The sequence below is a fragment of the Tinamus guttatus genome, unplaced genomic scaffold, assembly GCF_059628265.1.
Source record: "Tinamus guttatus ecotype Peru unplaced genomic scaffold, ASM5962826v1 Tinamus_guttatus_pri_ptg000423l, whole genome shotgun sequence".
Lineage (NCBI taxonomy): Eukaryota > Metazoa > Chordata > Aves > Tinamiformes > Tinamidae > Tinamus > Tinamus guttatus.
The window spans coordinates 2,178,927-2,193,545 of record NW_028288957.1 but is presented as its reverse complement, the minus strand read 5'-3'; the positions used below and the strand labels follow the sequence as shown (position 1 = coordinate 2,193,545).

General features: G+C 39.4%; 1 protein-coding gene across 4 annotated transcripts in view; it reads left to right on the top strand.

Annotated features, from left to right (window-relative positions):
• Positions 1–14,619, top strand: part of MAPK10 (mitogen-activated protein kinase 10) — a 115,393-nt gene that overhangs the window by 75,408 nt on the left and 25,366 nt on the right. For all 4 annotated transcript variants that reach the window (XM_088531621.1, XM_088531620.1, XM_088531622.1 and 1 more), the window contains 4 exons: positions 1,261–1,319; positions 2,343–2,481; positions 3,720–3,885; positions 6,922–6,993. In XM_088531621.1, coding sequence (XP_088387747.1) covers positions 1,261–1,319; positions 2,343–2,481; positions 3,720–3,885; positions 6,922–6,993 — 436 coding nt within the window. The remainder of the gene's footprint in view (positions 1–1,260; positions 1,320–2,342; positions 2,482–3,719; positions 3,886–6,921; positions 6,994–14,619) is intronic.

Sequence of the window (14,619 nt, the reverse complement as noted above, 5' to 3'; positions counted from 1 at the left end):
TCTCTTGTATTTTGTGTGTTGGTCTCTGTAGCTGGGAAGTATGAAGCCACAACACATTTTCCTGTTCATTTTAATCTTGCTGAAGTGAACAGCCCTCACAGATTTATAGCCTTTCCTGCTTCTGGCACACACTACTTAGTGGTTGAACATTTAGTCTCTGTAACAATTGAATGTATTTCTATGTTGCAGTGAATAGTCATCTTAGAGCTGTATGTTAATAGTACCCATATATCCATTAGATACAACTGTCTGCCTGAGAGTATGTACACTGGCTTGTTGCAATGGGGTGTATGTGTGGCTGCCACACTGCATCAATCAAGGGACTTGCTGAGAATTTTCTTTTTCTCCAATTCTTCTGTCTCAACTGTTCCCATGGTGCCATACTTGTATGCTGCTTCATTTCATAAGGAGTGGGTTTTTTGCTCTTTGCTGCATGTATGCTTTTGCCTCAAATCATGAATGACTATTAATTGCCATGCAAAGCATAAATGAGCTTCAAAAATGTGGTGTGAGGTGAGATTTGACACTGTTTCTCAATCACAAATTACCATAGAAAAAGGAAAGCGGAGCTTTCTGTAGTGTCCCTTACTTTGCTCCTCAAGCGCTGGCTAGTCCTTACATTTTCATTGTGTTGGTCAACACAGTGCCTGCCTCTTGCCCTAAATGGAAACTATCCTGACTCAGAGCAGTGTATGGGGCTTGGAAAATGCAGGAGTGAGGAAGATCATCCATGCAGGCAAGAGAGCACTTCATGCTCTGACTTCTCGTAAGGGCAGAAGGATGCAGAGCATCATTTAAAGATATACAATTTAAGAACTGCTGCATAAGAATTGATAACAGTACAGCGTCTGTTGAGTGCAACTTGTAGGTATTTGCTCTGATAAGTGGTCAGGAATGAAAGCATGGGAGACATAAGTGCAGAGGCAAGAAATCAGGTACAGTATGTGGAACAAACAGACTATTGAAGCATTCTTGTAAAAGCCTAGGAAGGTGATGGAGGAATGACTCAGCCTTAGCATTTTGGTGTGTCGCTGGTAATCACTAATCCTTCTCTCCAAGGATTATTTCCCAGGCACCTTGAAGAAATCTTAGAGATTTGACATACTCTATTAAGAATGTTGCCAGCTTTGTACTGATTCATGAAACAGGACTTGATAATATAAATTGACCAGTGAAGAACAGGATTTAACATACATTCCAAAATGGGTTCAACTGCTTATATCGTTTCTTTTCCTCCTTTTGTCTTGCTCTGCTTTTCAGATTATCAGTTTATTAAATGTCTTCACACCACAGAAATCTCTGGAGGAGTTCCAAGATGTGTAAGTAACACAGGCAGTAATTAAAACTAAAGCTTGAGACACATGTGGGATAGTACCATGAACAGCATAATATACTGAAATATATAAGATGTGGGCCCCTCTAAAAAATGACCTTGTATAGGTTATGCTGTGAATAACTAAACAGTCTGCATTCTTTATTCAGAGCATTTTTGACATATATCAGGTGCCAGGGACTGTCTGTGGTTACCTGTGTGCCTATTTGTGGTCACCTCTGTGCTGTAAGACTGCAAAACCTGCTGGTGGCTCTTCTTGAGAGGGTTAAGAGTGTATTTGCTTTTACCTGCAGGTAAAGGAATATAAACAGCTGAATAATTTTTCTACATTATTAGTTTGTTGGGGAAATGATTGCTGTAATGTGACTGCCAGAGGTGGCAGAGGTTTTGAAATGCAGAAGTTCACTTGGAAATAATTCCCTGCTGCGACACTTTCCCTGCCTTTCATATTCACTTTGTAATAGACTTTGACTGCATAAAAATATCTGGGTGCTAGTGCTGGTTTAGAGGTTAACTAGGGTCTCCACTGAATATTGTTGTGTTGCACAAGCATTGTCTACATGGTATGCATGTGCATGTGAAAGAAAGTTTCATGTGGCTATACTCCTTTCGGTCTTTACAGTTTGCTTCAGAACTCCAGTATCAGTACTGATAAAAAAAACAGATAGCCATGGCTGGAGTTGGCTGAGAGCGGTTCTGGTTTTCATACATGGATCTTCTGCATCGTGTTGTCATTGCAGACTTGTGCGCAGTAGAGAATTTTGCTTAAGTGTTAGATGATCAGTCGTGCTGGTCACAGAGAAATCAAGCTGTTTGTTTCTCAGTAGGAGACCAACTACATTAAGATATAGTGGCTGGCAGGTTCCAAGCTAAGCAGTTATCCAGCTGTTAGCATCATTCACCAGAAATAAGTTTCAAAACGAGAAAAGACAATGTTACTTCTTGAAGACAGTGCTGTGGTTGCTCTGCAGCAAAGACAATAACCCCCTGCCTTTGCTTTTTCCTTCAGTTACCTGGTAATGGAGCTAATGGATGCCAATCTGTGCCAGGTCATTCAGATGGAGCTGGACCATGAACGAATGTCTTATCTACTGTACCAAATGCTCTGTGGCATCAAGCATCTTCACTCTGCAGGAATTATTCATAGGGTAAGGAGCTTGGTTTGAAAGTTACAGCACCAAATCAGACTATCATGAAGACTTTAGAAAGAGGTGGAGTTGAATGTAAACTGTGGATCAAAACCCTATATCCTAGTTAAAATGCTGCCAATGTACTAGTCATAGCTCATGTCTTTAGCAGAGTACCAGCATGTTTGTGTTAGGAATGAGATGATTTGTCAGCTTAATAATCCAACAAAAAGGTAATGAACTTTAAAGAAATAAATATGCACTAGATATCACCAGGGTGAGCATGATCTCTGACACAGGTGTAGATACATGTTTTTCCTCCGGAAACTGTAGCTGGCAACATCAACCACGCCTAACATTCATATGAATTCATAATGTCATGTGGTTAAAATAATGCTTGATAAAGATTCAGAGAGAATTGTCTTTTGCTATCATCTACATAGGCTACAATGAGCTAAAAGACTGCTAAGCACATATTAAATGAATCTTGTCATTTTACTTTTCCATCTTAGGAGTGCTGTGTCTGCTAAAGGTACATTAGCCATGGCAGAGGTTGTGACATGTGCTTGTTTATAGAAAAGGGAATGATCCCTATGAGCGGGAGCATGAGGGAATCCCAAATTAGTTCAAAATATCCATGAGCCAACTTCTTCATTAAGATGCACTTTTACTAATTTAGATTTTCCCACTGAAAGAAATCAAACCAGAAAATGTTACCTTTCCTTATGAAAAGAAGAGCAGAAGGGTTGATAAAATGGGTTATAGGCTGATTGTTGCTTTATGGTATACAAAAGTCTCCTTTCTCAGGATGACATCTGATAGATTTGCCTTGAAGGCACCGTTCAAGGAAAGGCTGAGTTGAATCATTGCTATGAATGTAGCCTTAAATTACCTCCACATGTGCAGCTGGAATGCCTCTATTAGGGTTGCAGAACAAAGTAATACTCTAATATTCCGCTTGTTTCTTTGAGTTACTAGATGCTGTTAGTTTCATATCAGTGGGCTTCCACCATCCAGATACAGCCCCAAAGTATATCAATATAGAATTACCTTCCAGAAGGTGTTGCTAGAGAAACTGCAGCATATTAGAGTGTCATATACTTATCAGTGACTTCTGCAGTCACTGCCAGTGTCAGGGGATTGAAGAACGTTGTAACAACTTGTTGGAATATGTTTTAAAGGGTGACCTAAAATGCTGGTCTAGAACAGGAAGACTCCCTGACTTTATAAAGGACAAACATTTTCACTGTCTTTTGCAGGATTTAAAACCAAGTAATATTGTGGTAAAGTCTGACTGCACATTGAAGATTTTGGATTTTGGCCTGGCCAGAACGGCGGGCACTAGCTTCATGATGACTCCATATGTGGTGACACGTTACTACAGAGCACCAGAGGTCATCTTGGGAATGGGCTACAAGGAGAACGGTAGGGCTGCAATTTCATAGCAAGCACAGTGCGACTTGAAGTTTAAGGTCTGTCTCTACAGCTGTAAGGGGCACCAGAAGGAGAAAAAGAAAATGTGACAGGAAATGACATCTTGAATTTAAAAGGCACGTGATTTAGAGCAGTTTCTCACTGTTGCATACTGCAGCTACAGCCTGTATTTGGGATGTGATTTTGGTAAATTTGACAGTGCAGGATTACAGGTTAATGGGAAGCCTCAAATTGGTCACTTTTGAACTGATTAAGTATTAGTAGCCTTTTCTGAACAGAATGTGTTTGGCTTTTGTGGCAATTAAATGGTGTGGGAACCTTTACGATTGCTGAGTGGTTTAAATGTTTACATTTGGGTATGGGTCTCTGGAATTGTTTGAGGAAGAAAGAAAAGGTGCAGGCTAAAATGGTGAATCCTGAATCTGCAGCTAGATTTGAGTTTCAGGAACATTTTCTGTTTAACCAAGATCCTAAGTTTTGTTTGCATTTTTTGTGGTCAATATCTAAATTTTCATCTTAAATCTGTTTTTCAACAAAAGTTGAGTGGGAGAGAAGAGCAAAAAAGATGAACCAGAAAACATGCATCTAATGTATATGTAATTTCCTATGCATGTAGATGTGGTTTTGCTTTAACAGTCTGTTATATCTACTATCTCCTGGTTCCTTGAAAGACTGCAAAAAACAGGGAGTGCTTGGTCACTGTAGAGAAGCAGGTAAGGAAGAGTCCATGCTTTGCAAGAGATGAAGGAAAGTTTATTTTTAAAGTGTCTCTCATGTTGTAATCAAGCTGAGAAAAAACATCCAGGTGCCAGGCAGACGAGGCAGGAAAGAAGGGAACGCAGCACATAATGGAGAAAATGCGCTCTGACTCAGATTCTGATGCCAAAAACTACCATTTTTCCGGTCAGTAAGGAGATTTTTGATGACAACTGTTAGGGTAACACAGCAGAGCCTCAAAACTAGGAATTTATTTTAAAAGTTTCCTACTGATTTCAAGTTGAAGAGGCTAATTCACATTAAAAAATAATAATAAAAAGCTTTGATTAATGGCCAGCCGCATTCTGTGAGAGGCGATGAATGTGGCTTCTGGGACTGATGCCTTTGCTTAAGAAACAATACAGACATACTCACAACATCTCTTCGGAAATCGAGAAGTATTTGCATGAATTATCCATGATATTTATGAATTTAAAAAACAGGCTTTAATATGAAATTGTAGCACTAGAGAATTAACACGCAGAACCTAACCATTCACAATAACGGCTGAAAAAAGGAAAATCTTTGTATTTTTCTAGATAATTTTGATGCACCATTAGAAGCCTGCAGTAGATTCAGCATGTTGGTTGTAGTTCCTTAGTTCAAATATCCAGCATTTCTCCTATTGTGAAATGAATTATTTTACGTATTTATTTTCTCTCCAAGCATTAAATGTTTACCGTTACTGTTGTCCCTGAAAGCACTCAGTTTTCACACTATTAAAATGACACCAGGAAACTCTAGTGGTGAACTGAAGTGCCCAGCTGGAGAGGTACTAGAAACATACATGTCCAAATGCCCTGATGAAAGGCGCAGTGAAGGTAGCATAGTAGCTTTTGTGGGCAATGCATCTGGCTCAAGATGGAACGATCGTGTTTCAGTTGTACCAAGAGAAAATAAAAGCAATAAACAGTGGAAGGAAACATGGGAAAATGAAGCTCGGCATACCGAAGGATCTGGTCTGCTCTGAGGCTCTCATCCAGTTCCCAGTGAAGTCAACAGAAAGGGTCATTTTTACTCCTCTGCTCTGGCCGATGTTGCCACATTACTGAAGCTCCCCTAATTTTTCCTCCTTCATTGTGTACACTGCCTGTAAGGACTGTTCACTGCTTTCATTTTCTTTCTGCACTTGGTTGGCTAAAGATGCATAATTATCACCAGAGAAGAAAACTCTAGCACCCCCTTAGGCATGCTCTTGTTGTCCTATGCCCCTAATACCCGTACCCTCCTTTTCCCAAATGGAACATTTTGCCTTTATTTTGTTTTACCAGAAAACTAAGTTGTTTGCTTGTTTCTTTGGTTTGTTTTTGTTTGTTTTTGAAGGATAAAAGGGAGAAGAAAAAGAGGAGAAACTTGTTGTATAGTGAAATATGACCACAAAATGAGGATTCAAAGCCGGACAATAGGATAGTTTTCCCCTTCACATTGAATCTCGGTCTTTTCTTTCCATGTGCACTGTCTCACTATGTATCTAGCATATTTTTCTTCTAAGACTGGAATAGCAGGAAGGAAAAAGCACCCAAGTCCAGCAGATACGTAATTAGGCATACTGCCTCTAAAAGCTGGATCGGGAAGGTTAATAAATGTCTTAATCCTTTTGATACCTTTCCCTTGAAGCACTTCTGTGTTTTAGCATTTGAGTACCAAAGGAGTCGAGCAGAGTGCACACAGGTCCCACTCCCTGTTTCTTTACAGTGAGCAAGAGGCTGCAGAACAACCTTGAGCAGCCTGGGTCCTGACTGTGATGCTTGAGATAGCTGTGTGGGTGATGTTCACCTGGCCAGCCTTCACTCCTGTGAGTGGCTGTTAACCCACAAACTGCCTGGCTACAAGGGGGATTCTTTCCAGATCATCACTGTCTGGGTGTTTATGTATTTATTTATTTTTGCCTTTCCTTTTTGTCTTCTAAAGAAACATTCCTACTTTTGTTTGTTTCTTTTTAAGCATACACTCCATGCAAACCACAGGTCTGCGTAACTGTTATTTTACTTGCTACCTGTGGGCCTTTTTCCAACAATAGTGATATTTTAAACTTCCTCTGTTGCTCACTACCATTCAGCTGACTGGCTGAACACAGCTTTTACTTAGCTAGGTATTTATTTGAGCTTTGGCTGAGATGTGGGGGGGGAAAAAACAAAACAACAACAAAAACAACAAAAACTGTACTGTTCTGATCAACCTGCTCTTTTTCCCCTCCTTTAGGAGTTGAAATGTCTTAGTTAACTTTGCTTTTTTTCCTCCTTCTTCGCTTCCCTGTCTCTACTGTTCTAGTGGATATATGGTCTGTGGGATGCATTATGGGAGAAATGGTTCGCCACAAAATCCTCTTTCCAGGAAGGGACTGTATCCTTGTGCCATTTGCTGCAGCTTCACCTATTATTTGTTCCTCTCCTCCACCCCATTCCCTTTAACATGTAATGAGTATACCAAGACTGTAAAGATAGAAGCAAAAAGTTGAATCTCAGAGGTATGAGTAAGTGGAAATAACTCTCTCCTGATATGAACAAAAATGAAAAACAGATACACAGAATTATTTCAGTCAAATCGGCTGTTTTAATCTGTAACTGTCCCATTTTATTGAGTCTGTATTTTGTACTAATGTGCAATCTGGAAAACAAGCATTAGGATTGCAAACTGGATAGCTTTACTTATTGGTCATTGTTTAAAAAATACACAAAAATGCAAAACCAAAACATCTTAACTTGGCCCATCTGGTTCCTGTAAATCTGTTTTTCTGCTTTCATGTTTTGGAAATAGTGATTTCATAACATTGTGGTGACATCACCATCTTTTGCTTGCTAATGCATCATGAATTTGGATTCATGTCAGTGCTGTATGGGCTCAGAGTTGAGTCAATACAACATTTTTTTCTTTAAAACAAAATGAAGAATTTGACTCGCCCAGTTTAAGACAACGTACATTTGGCGTGGTTTCCAAATTGGCCTGACATCCAGTTCTGTTGGTTTAAAAGTGGGACTTCCCTTCACGTGCATGAGGTCCATGTCATTAATAAAAGTGTATCTCCCATCTTGTTCTTCTCATCTTAGGGAGCATTGTTTTATCACTTCTAAATCGGTGAAAAGCAAGATTAGGAAATGAAACTAAAAGAGGAGGTGACGGCATAGCTTTCAGTTGATCATAGGCTCAGCCAGCCCATCTGCCTGTCGTAGCTGGGAAGGGCAGCTAGTGTATACTTTGCCCATAAAATAAAAGTGCAGTAACAGAGCATGTTTTCTGCTCTCATAAACTAAGAGGTAGATCAGTTTCAGCAGTTTGGTGACAACACCGTAAAAATTCGGCATCAGCTGACACTGGCGGTTGATATGGGTAAAAATCAACTTTCATAGCCATGTAGTAATGGAGCTAATTTTTTTTTTTTCTGGATCTTGCACAGTTGCTGTAGTGTTTGACAGAGCTAGGCCTGCCCTATTTTCACAAGCCTCATTGGCTTCTCCTGAAAAGAGAGTTCTGCCCAGTAGCCTGATGAAGATACAGGTATGTTTTTCTCATCGGTAAAATGGGGAAAATGCAGGTATTTGCTGAGAAGAAACCAGCAATATTTTGCTGGCTGCCAGTCGTATATGCCACTATAGACTAGAAAAGACTGAAAAATCTGACAATGAACCAAGAATGGTGTTTTTAGTTTTATTACGGTCTAGCTTAAGAGGTCCAGCTCCAAACACTTGGAGCATTTCTTGCAACCCAGAATGTTCAGAGAAGCTCTTAGAACTCGTCAGTTGTGCACAAGAGCTACAAGACCAGTGTAGTAGTTCTGCTGTATTGCAGTGCTACCAAAAGCTCAGAAACATCAGCAATGCTCTGTTAATAATGTCTACAATTGAAAAGCAAAACCACCTGTAGTATATCCGAGGCTCACTTGTAAATATTGAGGGCATTTCCATTTAGTCTTTTTGGAGAAAAGTTTGATGCACTATTTAGTTCTTGAAGTCCCCAGAAGAGAGGAAGAAAGCAAAGAATTGAGAAGATGGCAGTGTAAAAAGGCCATCACACAGTAGTATCTCTCTTAGCAACAAGATGTTAAAAGCCCTGTTGTTCTTGCCTTTTTGAGCAAAAATAAACTCCATGCAACTTAAATAGCACAGCCTTTCAAAAAGTATTCACATGAGAGTTTCTTTCTGCCTGAGACATGCTAGTGTCTGTTCTTCCTCAGAGATAATAATGGAATATTTTAAGAAAAACTTACCGTTTTAAAGTCGGTTAAAAATAGAAACTGAAATGTGGAGCTGAGGCAACTGGGCTCTTTGTGTCTCAGAAGAGGTAGTGTAAATTGTGGGGTAGTCCTGCCTTTTAAATCAATGGAAATCTCTTCACTGTGTTTTTTTTTCCACAGTGTTTTTTTTCCGGGCGAGTTGGAAAAAAAGAAAAAAATGAAGTCTCTCCATTCATTTGAGTTGATACTCATCTGTTAATCAGTGTGCCCTGTGAAAAATAACAAGAGTTTTCAGTGTCAGAAAGGCTGGTTTGTGTACAAGTGCAGCTGATTGCCCTCCCTGTGGCTGTTGTTGATGAGCAGATCCAGCTTGCCTCCTGGCTGCCTTAAGGGCTGGGAAGGCATTTGCGCAGCTGCAGGTAGCCCCCACAGAGCAAGGTTGCTGTAAAGCTTGGCTTGTGTTACTCAGGGACTTCTAGATGCTGGTTTTCCAGCTGAAGCAGGCAAAGCTGTACAGAAGCAACAGGGTTTCAGTCTTTGCAGGGGCTCAGAGGAACGCCTGCTGTTTGTACATGCTACCGCCCCATGGGGTTTACTCATTTCTGGTGTGGAGCAGGAATATGTCTGTGACACTGGCACAGTGCATTTTAAATAAGTGAGAGCTGCTGCCAAGTAATAAGGAAAAGCAAATTTGAAAAAGCCAGCCCTAACTAAACTATGCACTGAGTTCCTGCTGATGTCCAATAAAATTTGATTTTTAAACTCTTTGGGGGAGTAGAAGTTGTGGAAGATGGAATTGAGATTATCACATGTTCATAAATAGCAAGCTCTCCCTATATGACCCTCAGAAGGCTCTGAATTCTGAGGAGACTATGGGTCTCAATTCTATTCTGAGATGCTGTGCATACATGAAAAGTGTCCCCCTTAGTAAGAATTGGAATTTCGCATTTTCCAAAAACAGAATGTATTTCTAAGCTTTATTACAACATTCTTGGAACATATGTTCAGTTAACTGTTGTTTTCTTTAGCAAAAAGACGGACAGTTCCTGAAAATCGTACATCTGTTGTTACTGAAGAAATTATCACCTAATTGACCTTCCAGGAAACTCAGATGTAGCAGGGCTAGAGGATTATCTGTTAAAATGTTGCCAGTGTGCAGTGAACCAGCTGGTTTTGAAAAAAATATAAACAATTTCCTGTCTCCTTGGAGAGTGTTGACCAGAAATTTCGTAGACTTAACACACAGGTCATGTGTTTGTGTGGGCAGGTCAAAACACCATCAGGGAGGCTTCTCTTTGGCCAACCTAGTCAGACCCTCAAGAGAAGAAATGCAACTTGTTTTAGATTTATGGACAGATTTATAGAGCAAAGTTCCACCCGACTTTCGAGCTTCTTGCCCAGTGCTTACCTTATTCTGCTCTCTAAATTGGGAGAAGCTTGAGCAGCTAAAAACTTAGGTCAAACTCTTGGATGATGCTGTAATAAGAGGAATTCTGAAAACCCTAGAGCTTTGCCCAAAGATGTGTTCAACTCTAATGTCTTCAAAATCTCATAAGATTTCAATTTAAGGATTGGAAATGTGTTTTCTCTGCATTTTTTTGCAGACGAGGAAGCAGTCCAAAATGGTATGAACGAGATTATTTTCAAGTGAGATGGATTTACTAAGAGGTGCTGAAGCCAGAGTGATGTTTCACAGACACCAATGACTTGGATTGATTTATTTCCACACTGTAGAAGCAGTTCTTTTTAATAGTGGGCAGAGGGGAAGATGTTGGTGTTTTGGCAAGTCTCTGTGTATGATTCCTGAAGAAAACCAAAGCAGAATATTTAGTTACTCAAGGAAACCTATGTGATAACCGAGGTTCTGAAGTGCTTGTGTTATAATAGTGCATATGAAAAATAGTCTAAACGTAGAATTTCCCACTGAAATAGCTTAGACTTGAAGACAAAGTCAGCAGAGAAAATACCCGGGTTAGAAGAGAGAAAGGAACAAACTTATCCTGTATAGCTGTGAAGATCTTAAATCTGTTTGCAAGATTGCACAGCACTGACAGATGAAATTAATTTCTGAATAGTTCTATTTCATTTAAAACACAATTAATCTGACCAGGTTTTCAGAATTTTTTTTCCCCCCCTCTAGTTCTCGTAAAGAGCATTGGGATTGAGGAGGGATGTTCTCTGAAAGTATCGTGTTTTATTTTCCCAGGAAATTATATAAACCAAATTCTGTTTGCTTAGAGAAACACATTTGAATACGAAATTATCTGATGAAGAGCTACTGCTTTTCCACAACTCATCAGCAGAATTCATCTTTGCATTTCAAATATTCGTATATTAATATGAATACCTTCATATGTTAATGGGTAGCCTAGCATTCTGAATTAATTTTTTATTAACTTTAGTATAATAAGACATTTGCACCTTTTTCTTTTTTTTTTTTTTTTTTTTTTTTTTAGTGAAGTGTTTTTTTGTTTTGCTGAGGCCAAGTTTTGATTTGTCCTTAGCTAAGCATTTCCTCCCTGTGTATAGTAGTATTTGGTTTTGGAGTCGGAGTTTTTCTGGGAGTATGGCAAGAGTTTGAATTTAGTTAATTCTGTTCAGTGCGAAGTGCTCATACAAGACATGGTCTGTCTCAAAGACACTTCAATGTAGCTATGAGGATGGTTTGCTTGTTGCTGTTTTTTTCTTTTTTCTTTTTTTTTTTTTTGGTTTCCCTTTTCTATCTCTCTTTTTTTTCTTCTTCCATCTTCTCGTACATGTACTCTAGCAATTTGTAGTGTAACTTGCATTTAGTGCAACATCTCCTCCCCGTCTCTAATCTGAGGAATTTCCTGAGTGCTACAGTGAAGACAACCCCTTAGGCTTCTGCCAGCACTCATCTCCAAAATGGGCAGAATGGATCCGAACATGCAGTTTTTAAAAACAGCCACGTGTTTTGAAGGAGTGTTGTCTACTACACCTACCTGTGCCTAGTAGGAGTTTTGACCAAGGAGGAGTTAGACTGTTTTAAGCATTTCTGGAAATCAGATGGCCTAAAATATCTCGAATGTGAGTCATACCTCTTTATGTATTTTTCCAGGTGAGGCAAGCTCTGGCATCTGCCTGTCTACTGCAGATAAGTTCTCCCTATGCCAATGCCTCTGTGCCTGACATCGGCTGTTCTGAATTCCAGGTGATGATGGCTCTGGAATGGGATTGATATCTTCAGCCTGTTGCCCTGATAAGCTTCCCCATAAGAAAACCTGATGCATATCAGTTTGTAACAGAAAGCTTCTCAAAAGAATTAAATTTTCATGTCTTTTTGGAGGCATCGTACTTGTGAAATTTTAGTAGTTCCCTTTCTGCTTTCATCCAGAACCTGTCATGAAAGTAGACTGTTCGGCTGACTGTTCGGCTTGCACGACTGTTCGGCTGCCTCTGTTACAGATAAGAAATTAGAAATCAGTAATGCAGTATTTACATTATTGTAACTCTATTTCTGTTCCTGGGAAATACTAATTGATGTTTCCATAACATCATGTTACAGCATTCAAATTAGAAAGCAAAGCTTTTCTCAGAAAATCTTAATGTATTGAGCTGATTGTATGCTAAACATTTTGTTAAAACATTTTGAAATCCATGTATATAATAAATCCAGCTGTGGAATATCTCAAGTTTGCTATCTTAACTCCTGATGTGGCTATGCCACCAAACTTGGGAGTTTGCCATAGTTTAGAAAGATAGGTCGTTATCCTTACACGGACTATAAACTATGTACCAGAGAAATAAAATATATAATCCCAGTAAACAGAGGGCTAGGAAGTTGGGATTTTGCAGTTCTGCAGCTTGTAATTTTCCTTCTGTGTTGCAATCTTCATGCTTTTTTAAGTTTTCTTTGAAAATGCTGTGGTCTATATATAGTCAGATACTGTAAGGGGAGTGGATAAGGATGAAAAACAGCTAGAGATAGTGAACCAGCATAAATCTTGAGTGGTTTGCAATTTAGTCTAAGTATTCTGAATGGTTGGTTGGTTGTTTTGGTATGTTGTTGGTTTGTTTGTTTTTCTGATACTCCGTAAGACTGAAGTTACTCAGGCTACCTGTGGATTTATGTTGTACTAAATTAAATGAAGAACTGAGGTTAGGTCCCTGTACTACAGTCTCTTGTAGAGCATTAGAGTTTCTTAATTGGAGCTGCCAAGTCCTACTGCAGTGTATGAGTTGTAATAAAACCCTTAGCCCCCCACCTTACTACTTTTTAAAAAACACATGCAGTGAAAATTGGATTCTGAGGTATTTTTATCAGTCTAGGAGAGAAAAAAGGGGAGGGGGGTAAGCAAGAAGGTACTTTTTTTTTTCTCTCTCTCTCTTCAGCAATTACATGTTCCTCTCTCTCTCTCTTCTGGTTTGGAAGTTTTCAAAGAAGCTTTTGATTCCTTCCCATAGCCCCAGGAATGAAGTAGAATGAAAGTCTTTGCTTTACAGAGTTTACAGTCTAGGAAGTCACTCGAACTTCTGCGTGAGTATTTCTGAGCGCAGCAGGGATGTCAGGAGGCAGTCGCTGAAAATCAGAAAGGTAGTAACAGTAAGAGATGAACAACCAACTGTTTGCTCTATCTTTCCCTGTTATTTTGCATGCCACTTAGCTTGTAATGAAAGCAGAAATAATTTGCATCTCTAGGTTTGCTTATTGCTTCCGAACAAGTAGCATTTTTTTTTACTTGGTTTGTTTCTTTATTGGTTTATTTATTGTGTGATGATTACGCTTTTTGTGTGCTAAATAAAACAGCAGGGAGCCTTATAGCTGGGCATCTTAAGATTTCTACAGAAAGGGCCTTTGTCTTCAAAATCAAATCCACTTCAAACTGTTGCTTGACTAAAAAAAAAAAAAAAATTGCTAGAATAAATTCAAGCAAACAGCATGACACTTCATGACACTTCCATCTTTTTCCCCATAATTTCTGGCCTTGAGAGACCGGTCTCTCTTTCTTGCTTCCATGCCCTATGGCCTGTCATAGAGCAAGGAAAGCAGAGGTAATGTGGTTTCACTTACTAATACTGGCAAAAACAGCACCTTAATTCCATACTGGACATAAGGAGCCTGATTTTCACATTATGCCTTCCAGCGTAAATCGTGGTTAGCTTCATCTAACCTGCCTGAACTGCTCTTTTCTGTTCGAGGTAAATATTTCCCAGATTTGCTCTGAATTTCAATCCGGGAGGTGGTGCTGCTGGGTGCTTTTGTGTGTCTTTACTGTCCTGTAAAGATAAAGCATTTCTAGTCAAACAGAATGGAAATCTTATGAGATTCTCAAGACTCCCCTTACGGACTGTGGCTCCCCAGCGTTTCCCTGGACGTGAGGCAGTCGACTCCCAGGCGAGTTTTATTGGACCCAAACCGTCCCAGCCAGTTCTATTCATATCTCTGAATAAGAAGTGGATATGTCTTCACAAGGACCAAAGTTTCTTTTGCGGTTTCTGGCAGTTCAGCTTGTTAAAAAAAACTAAGCAAGGATCTCTGACAGCAGAAAGGATGAAGGGAAGGCAGTTTGCACAGCTTCACTGCATACCAAGTGTCGGGTTCATTTACAAGACAAAACCTAGGTAACAAACGCAGATGAAAACTTGATTAAAAGGATAAGAAAGACAAAATTAATTTCTAAATTATAATTACTACATATTATTACAACACAGTAGCCAACCATGGTTCTCATTTGGTTGTCTGTATTTAATAGTATTGTCCATCATCCACACTGGGGTAAAAAAAAAAAAAGAGTCCATTCTTCACAGACCTGCTATGTTGTCATGTAACTTGTACA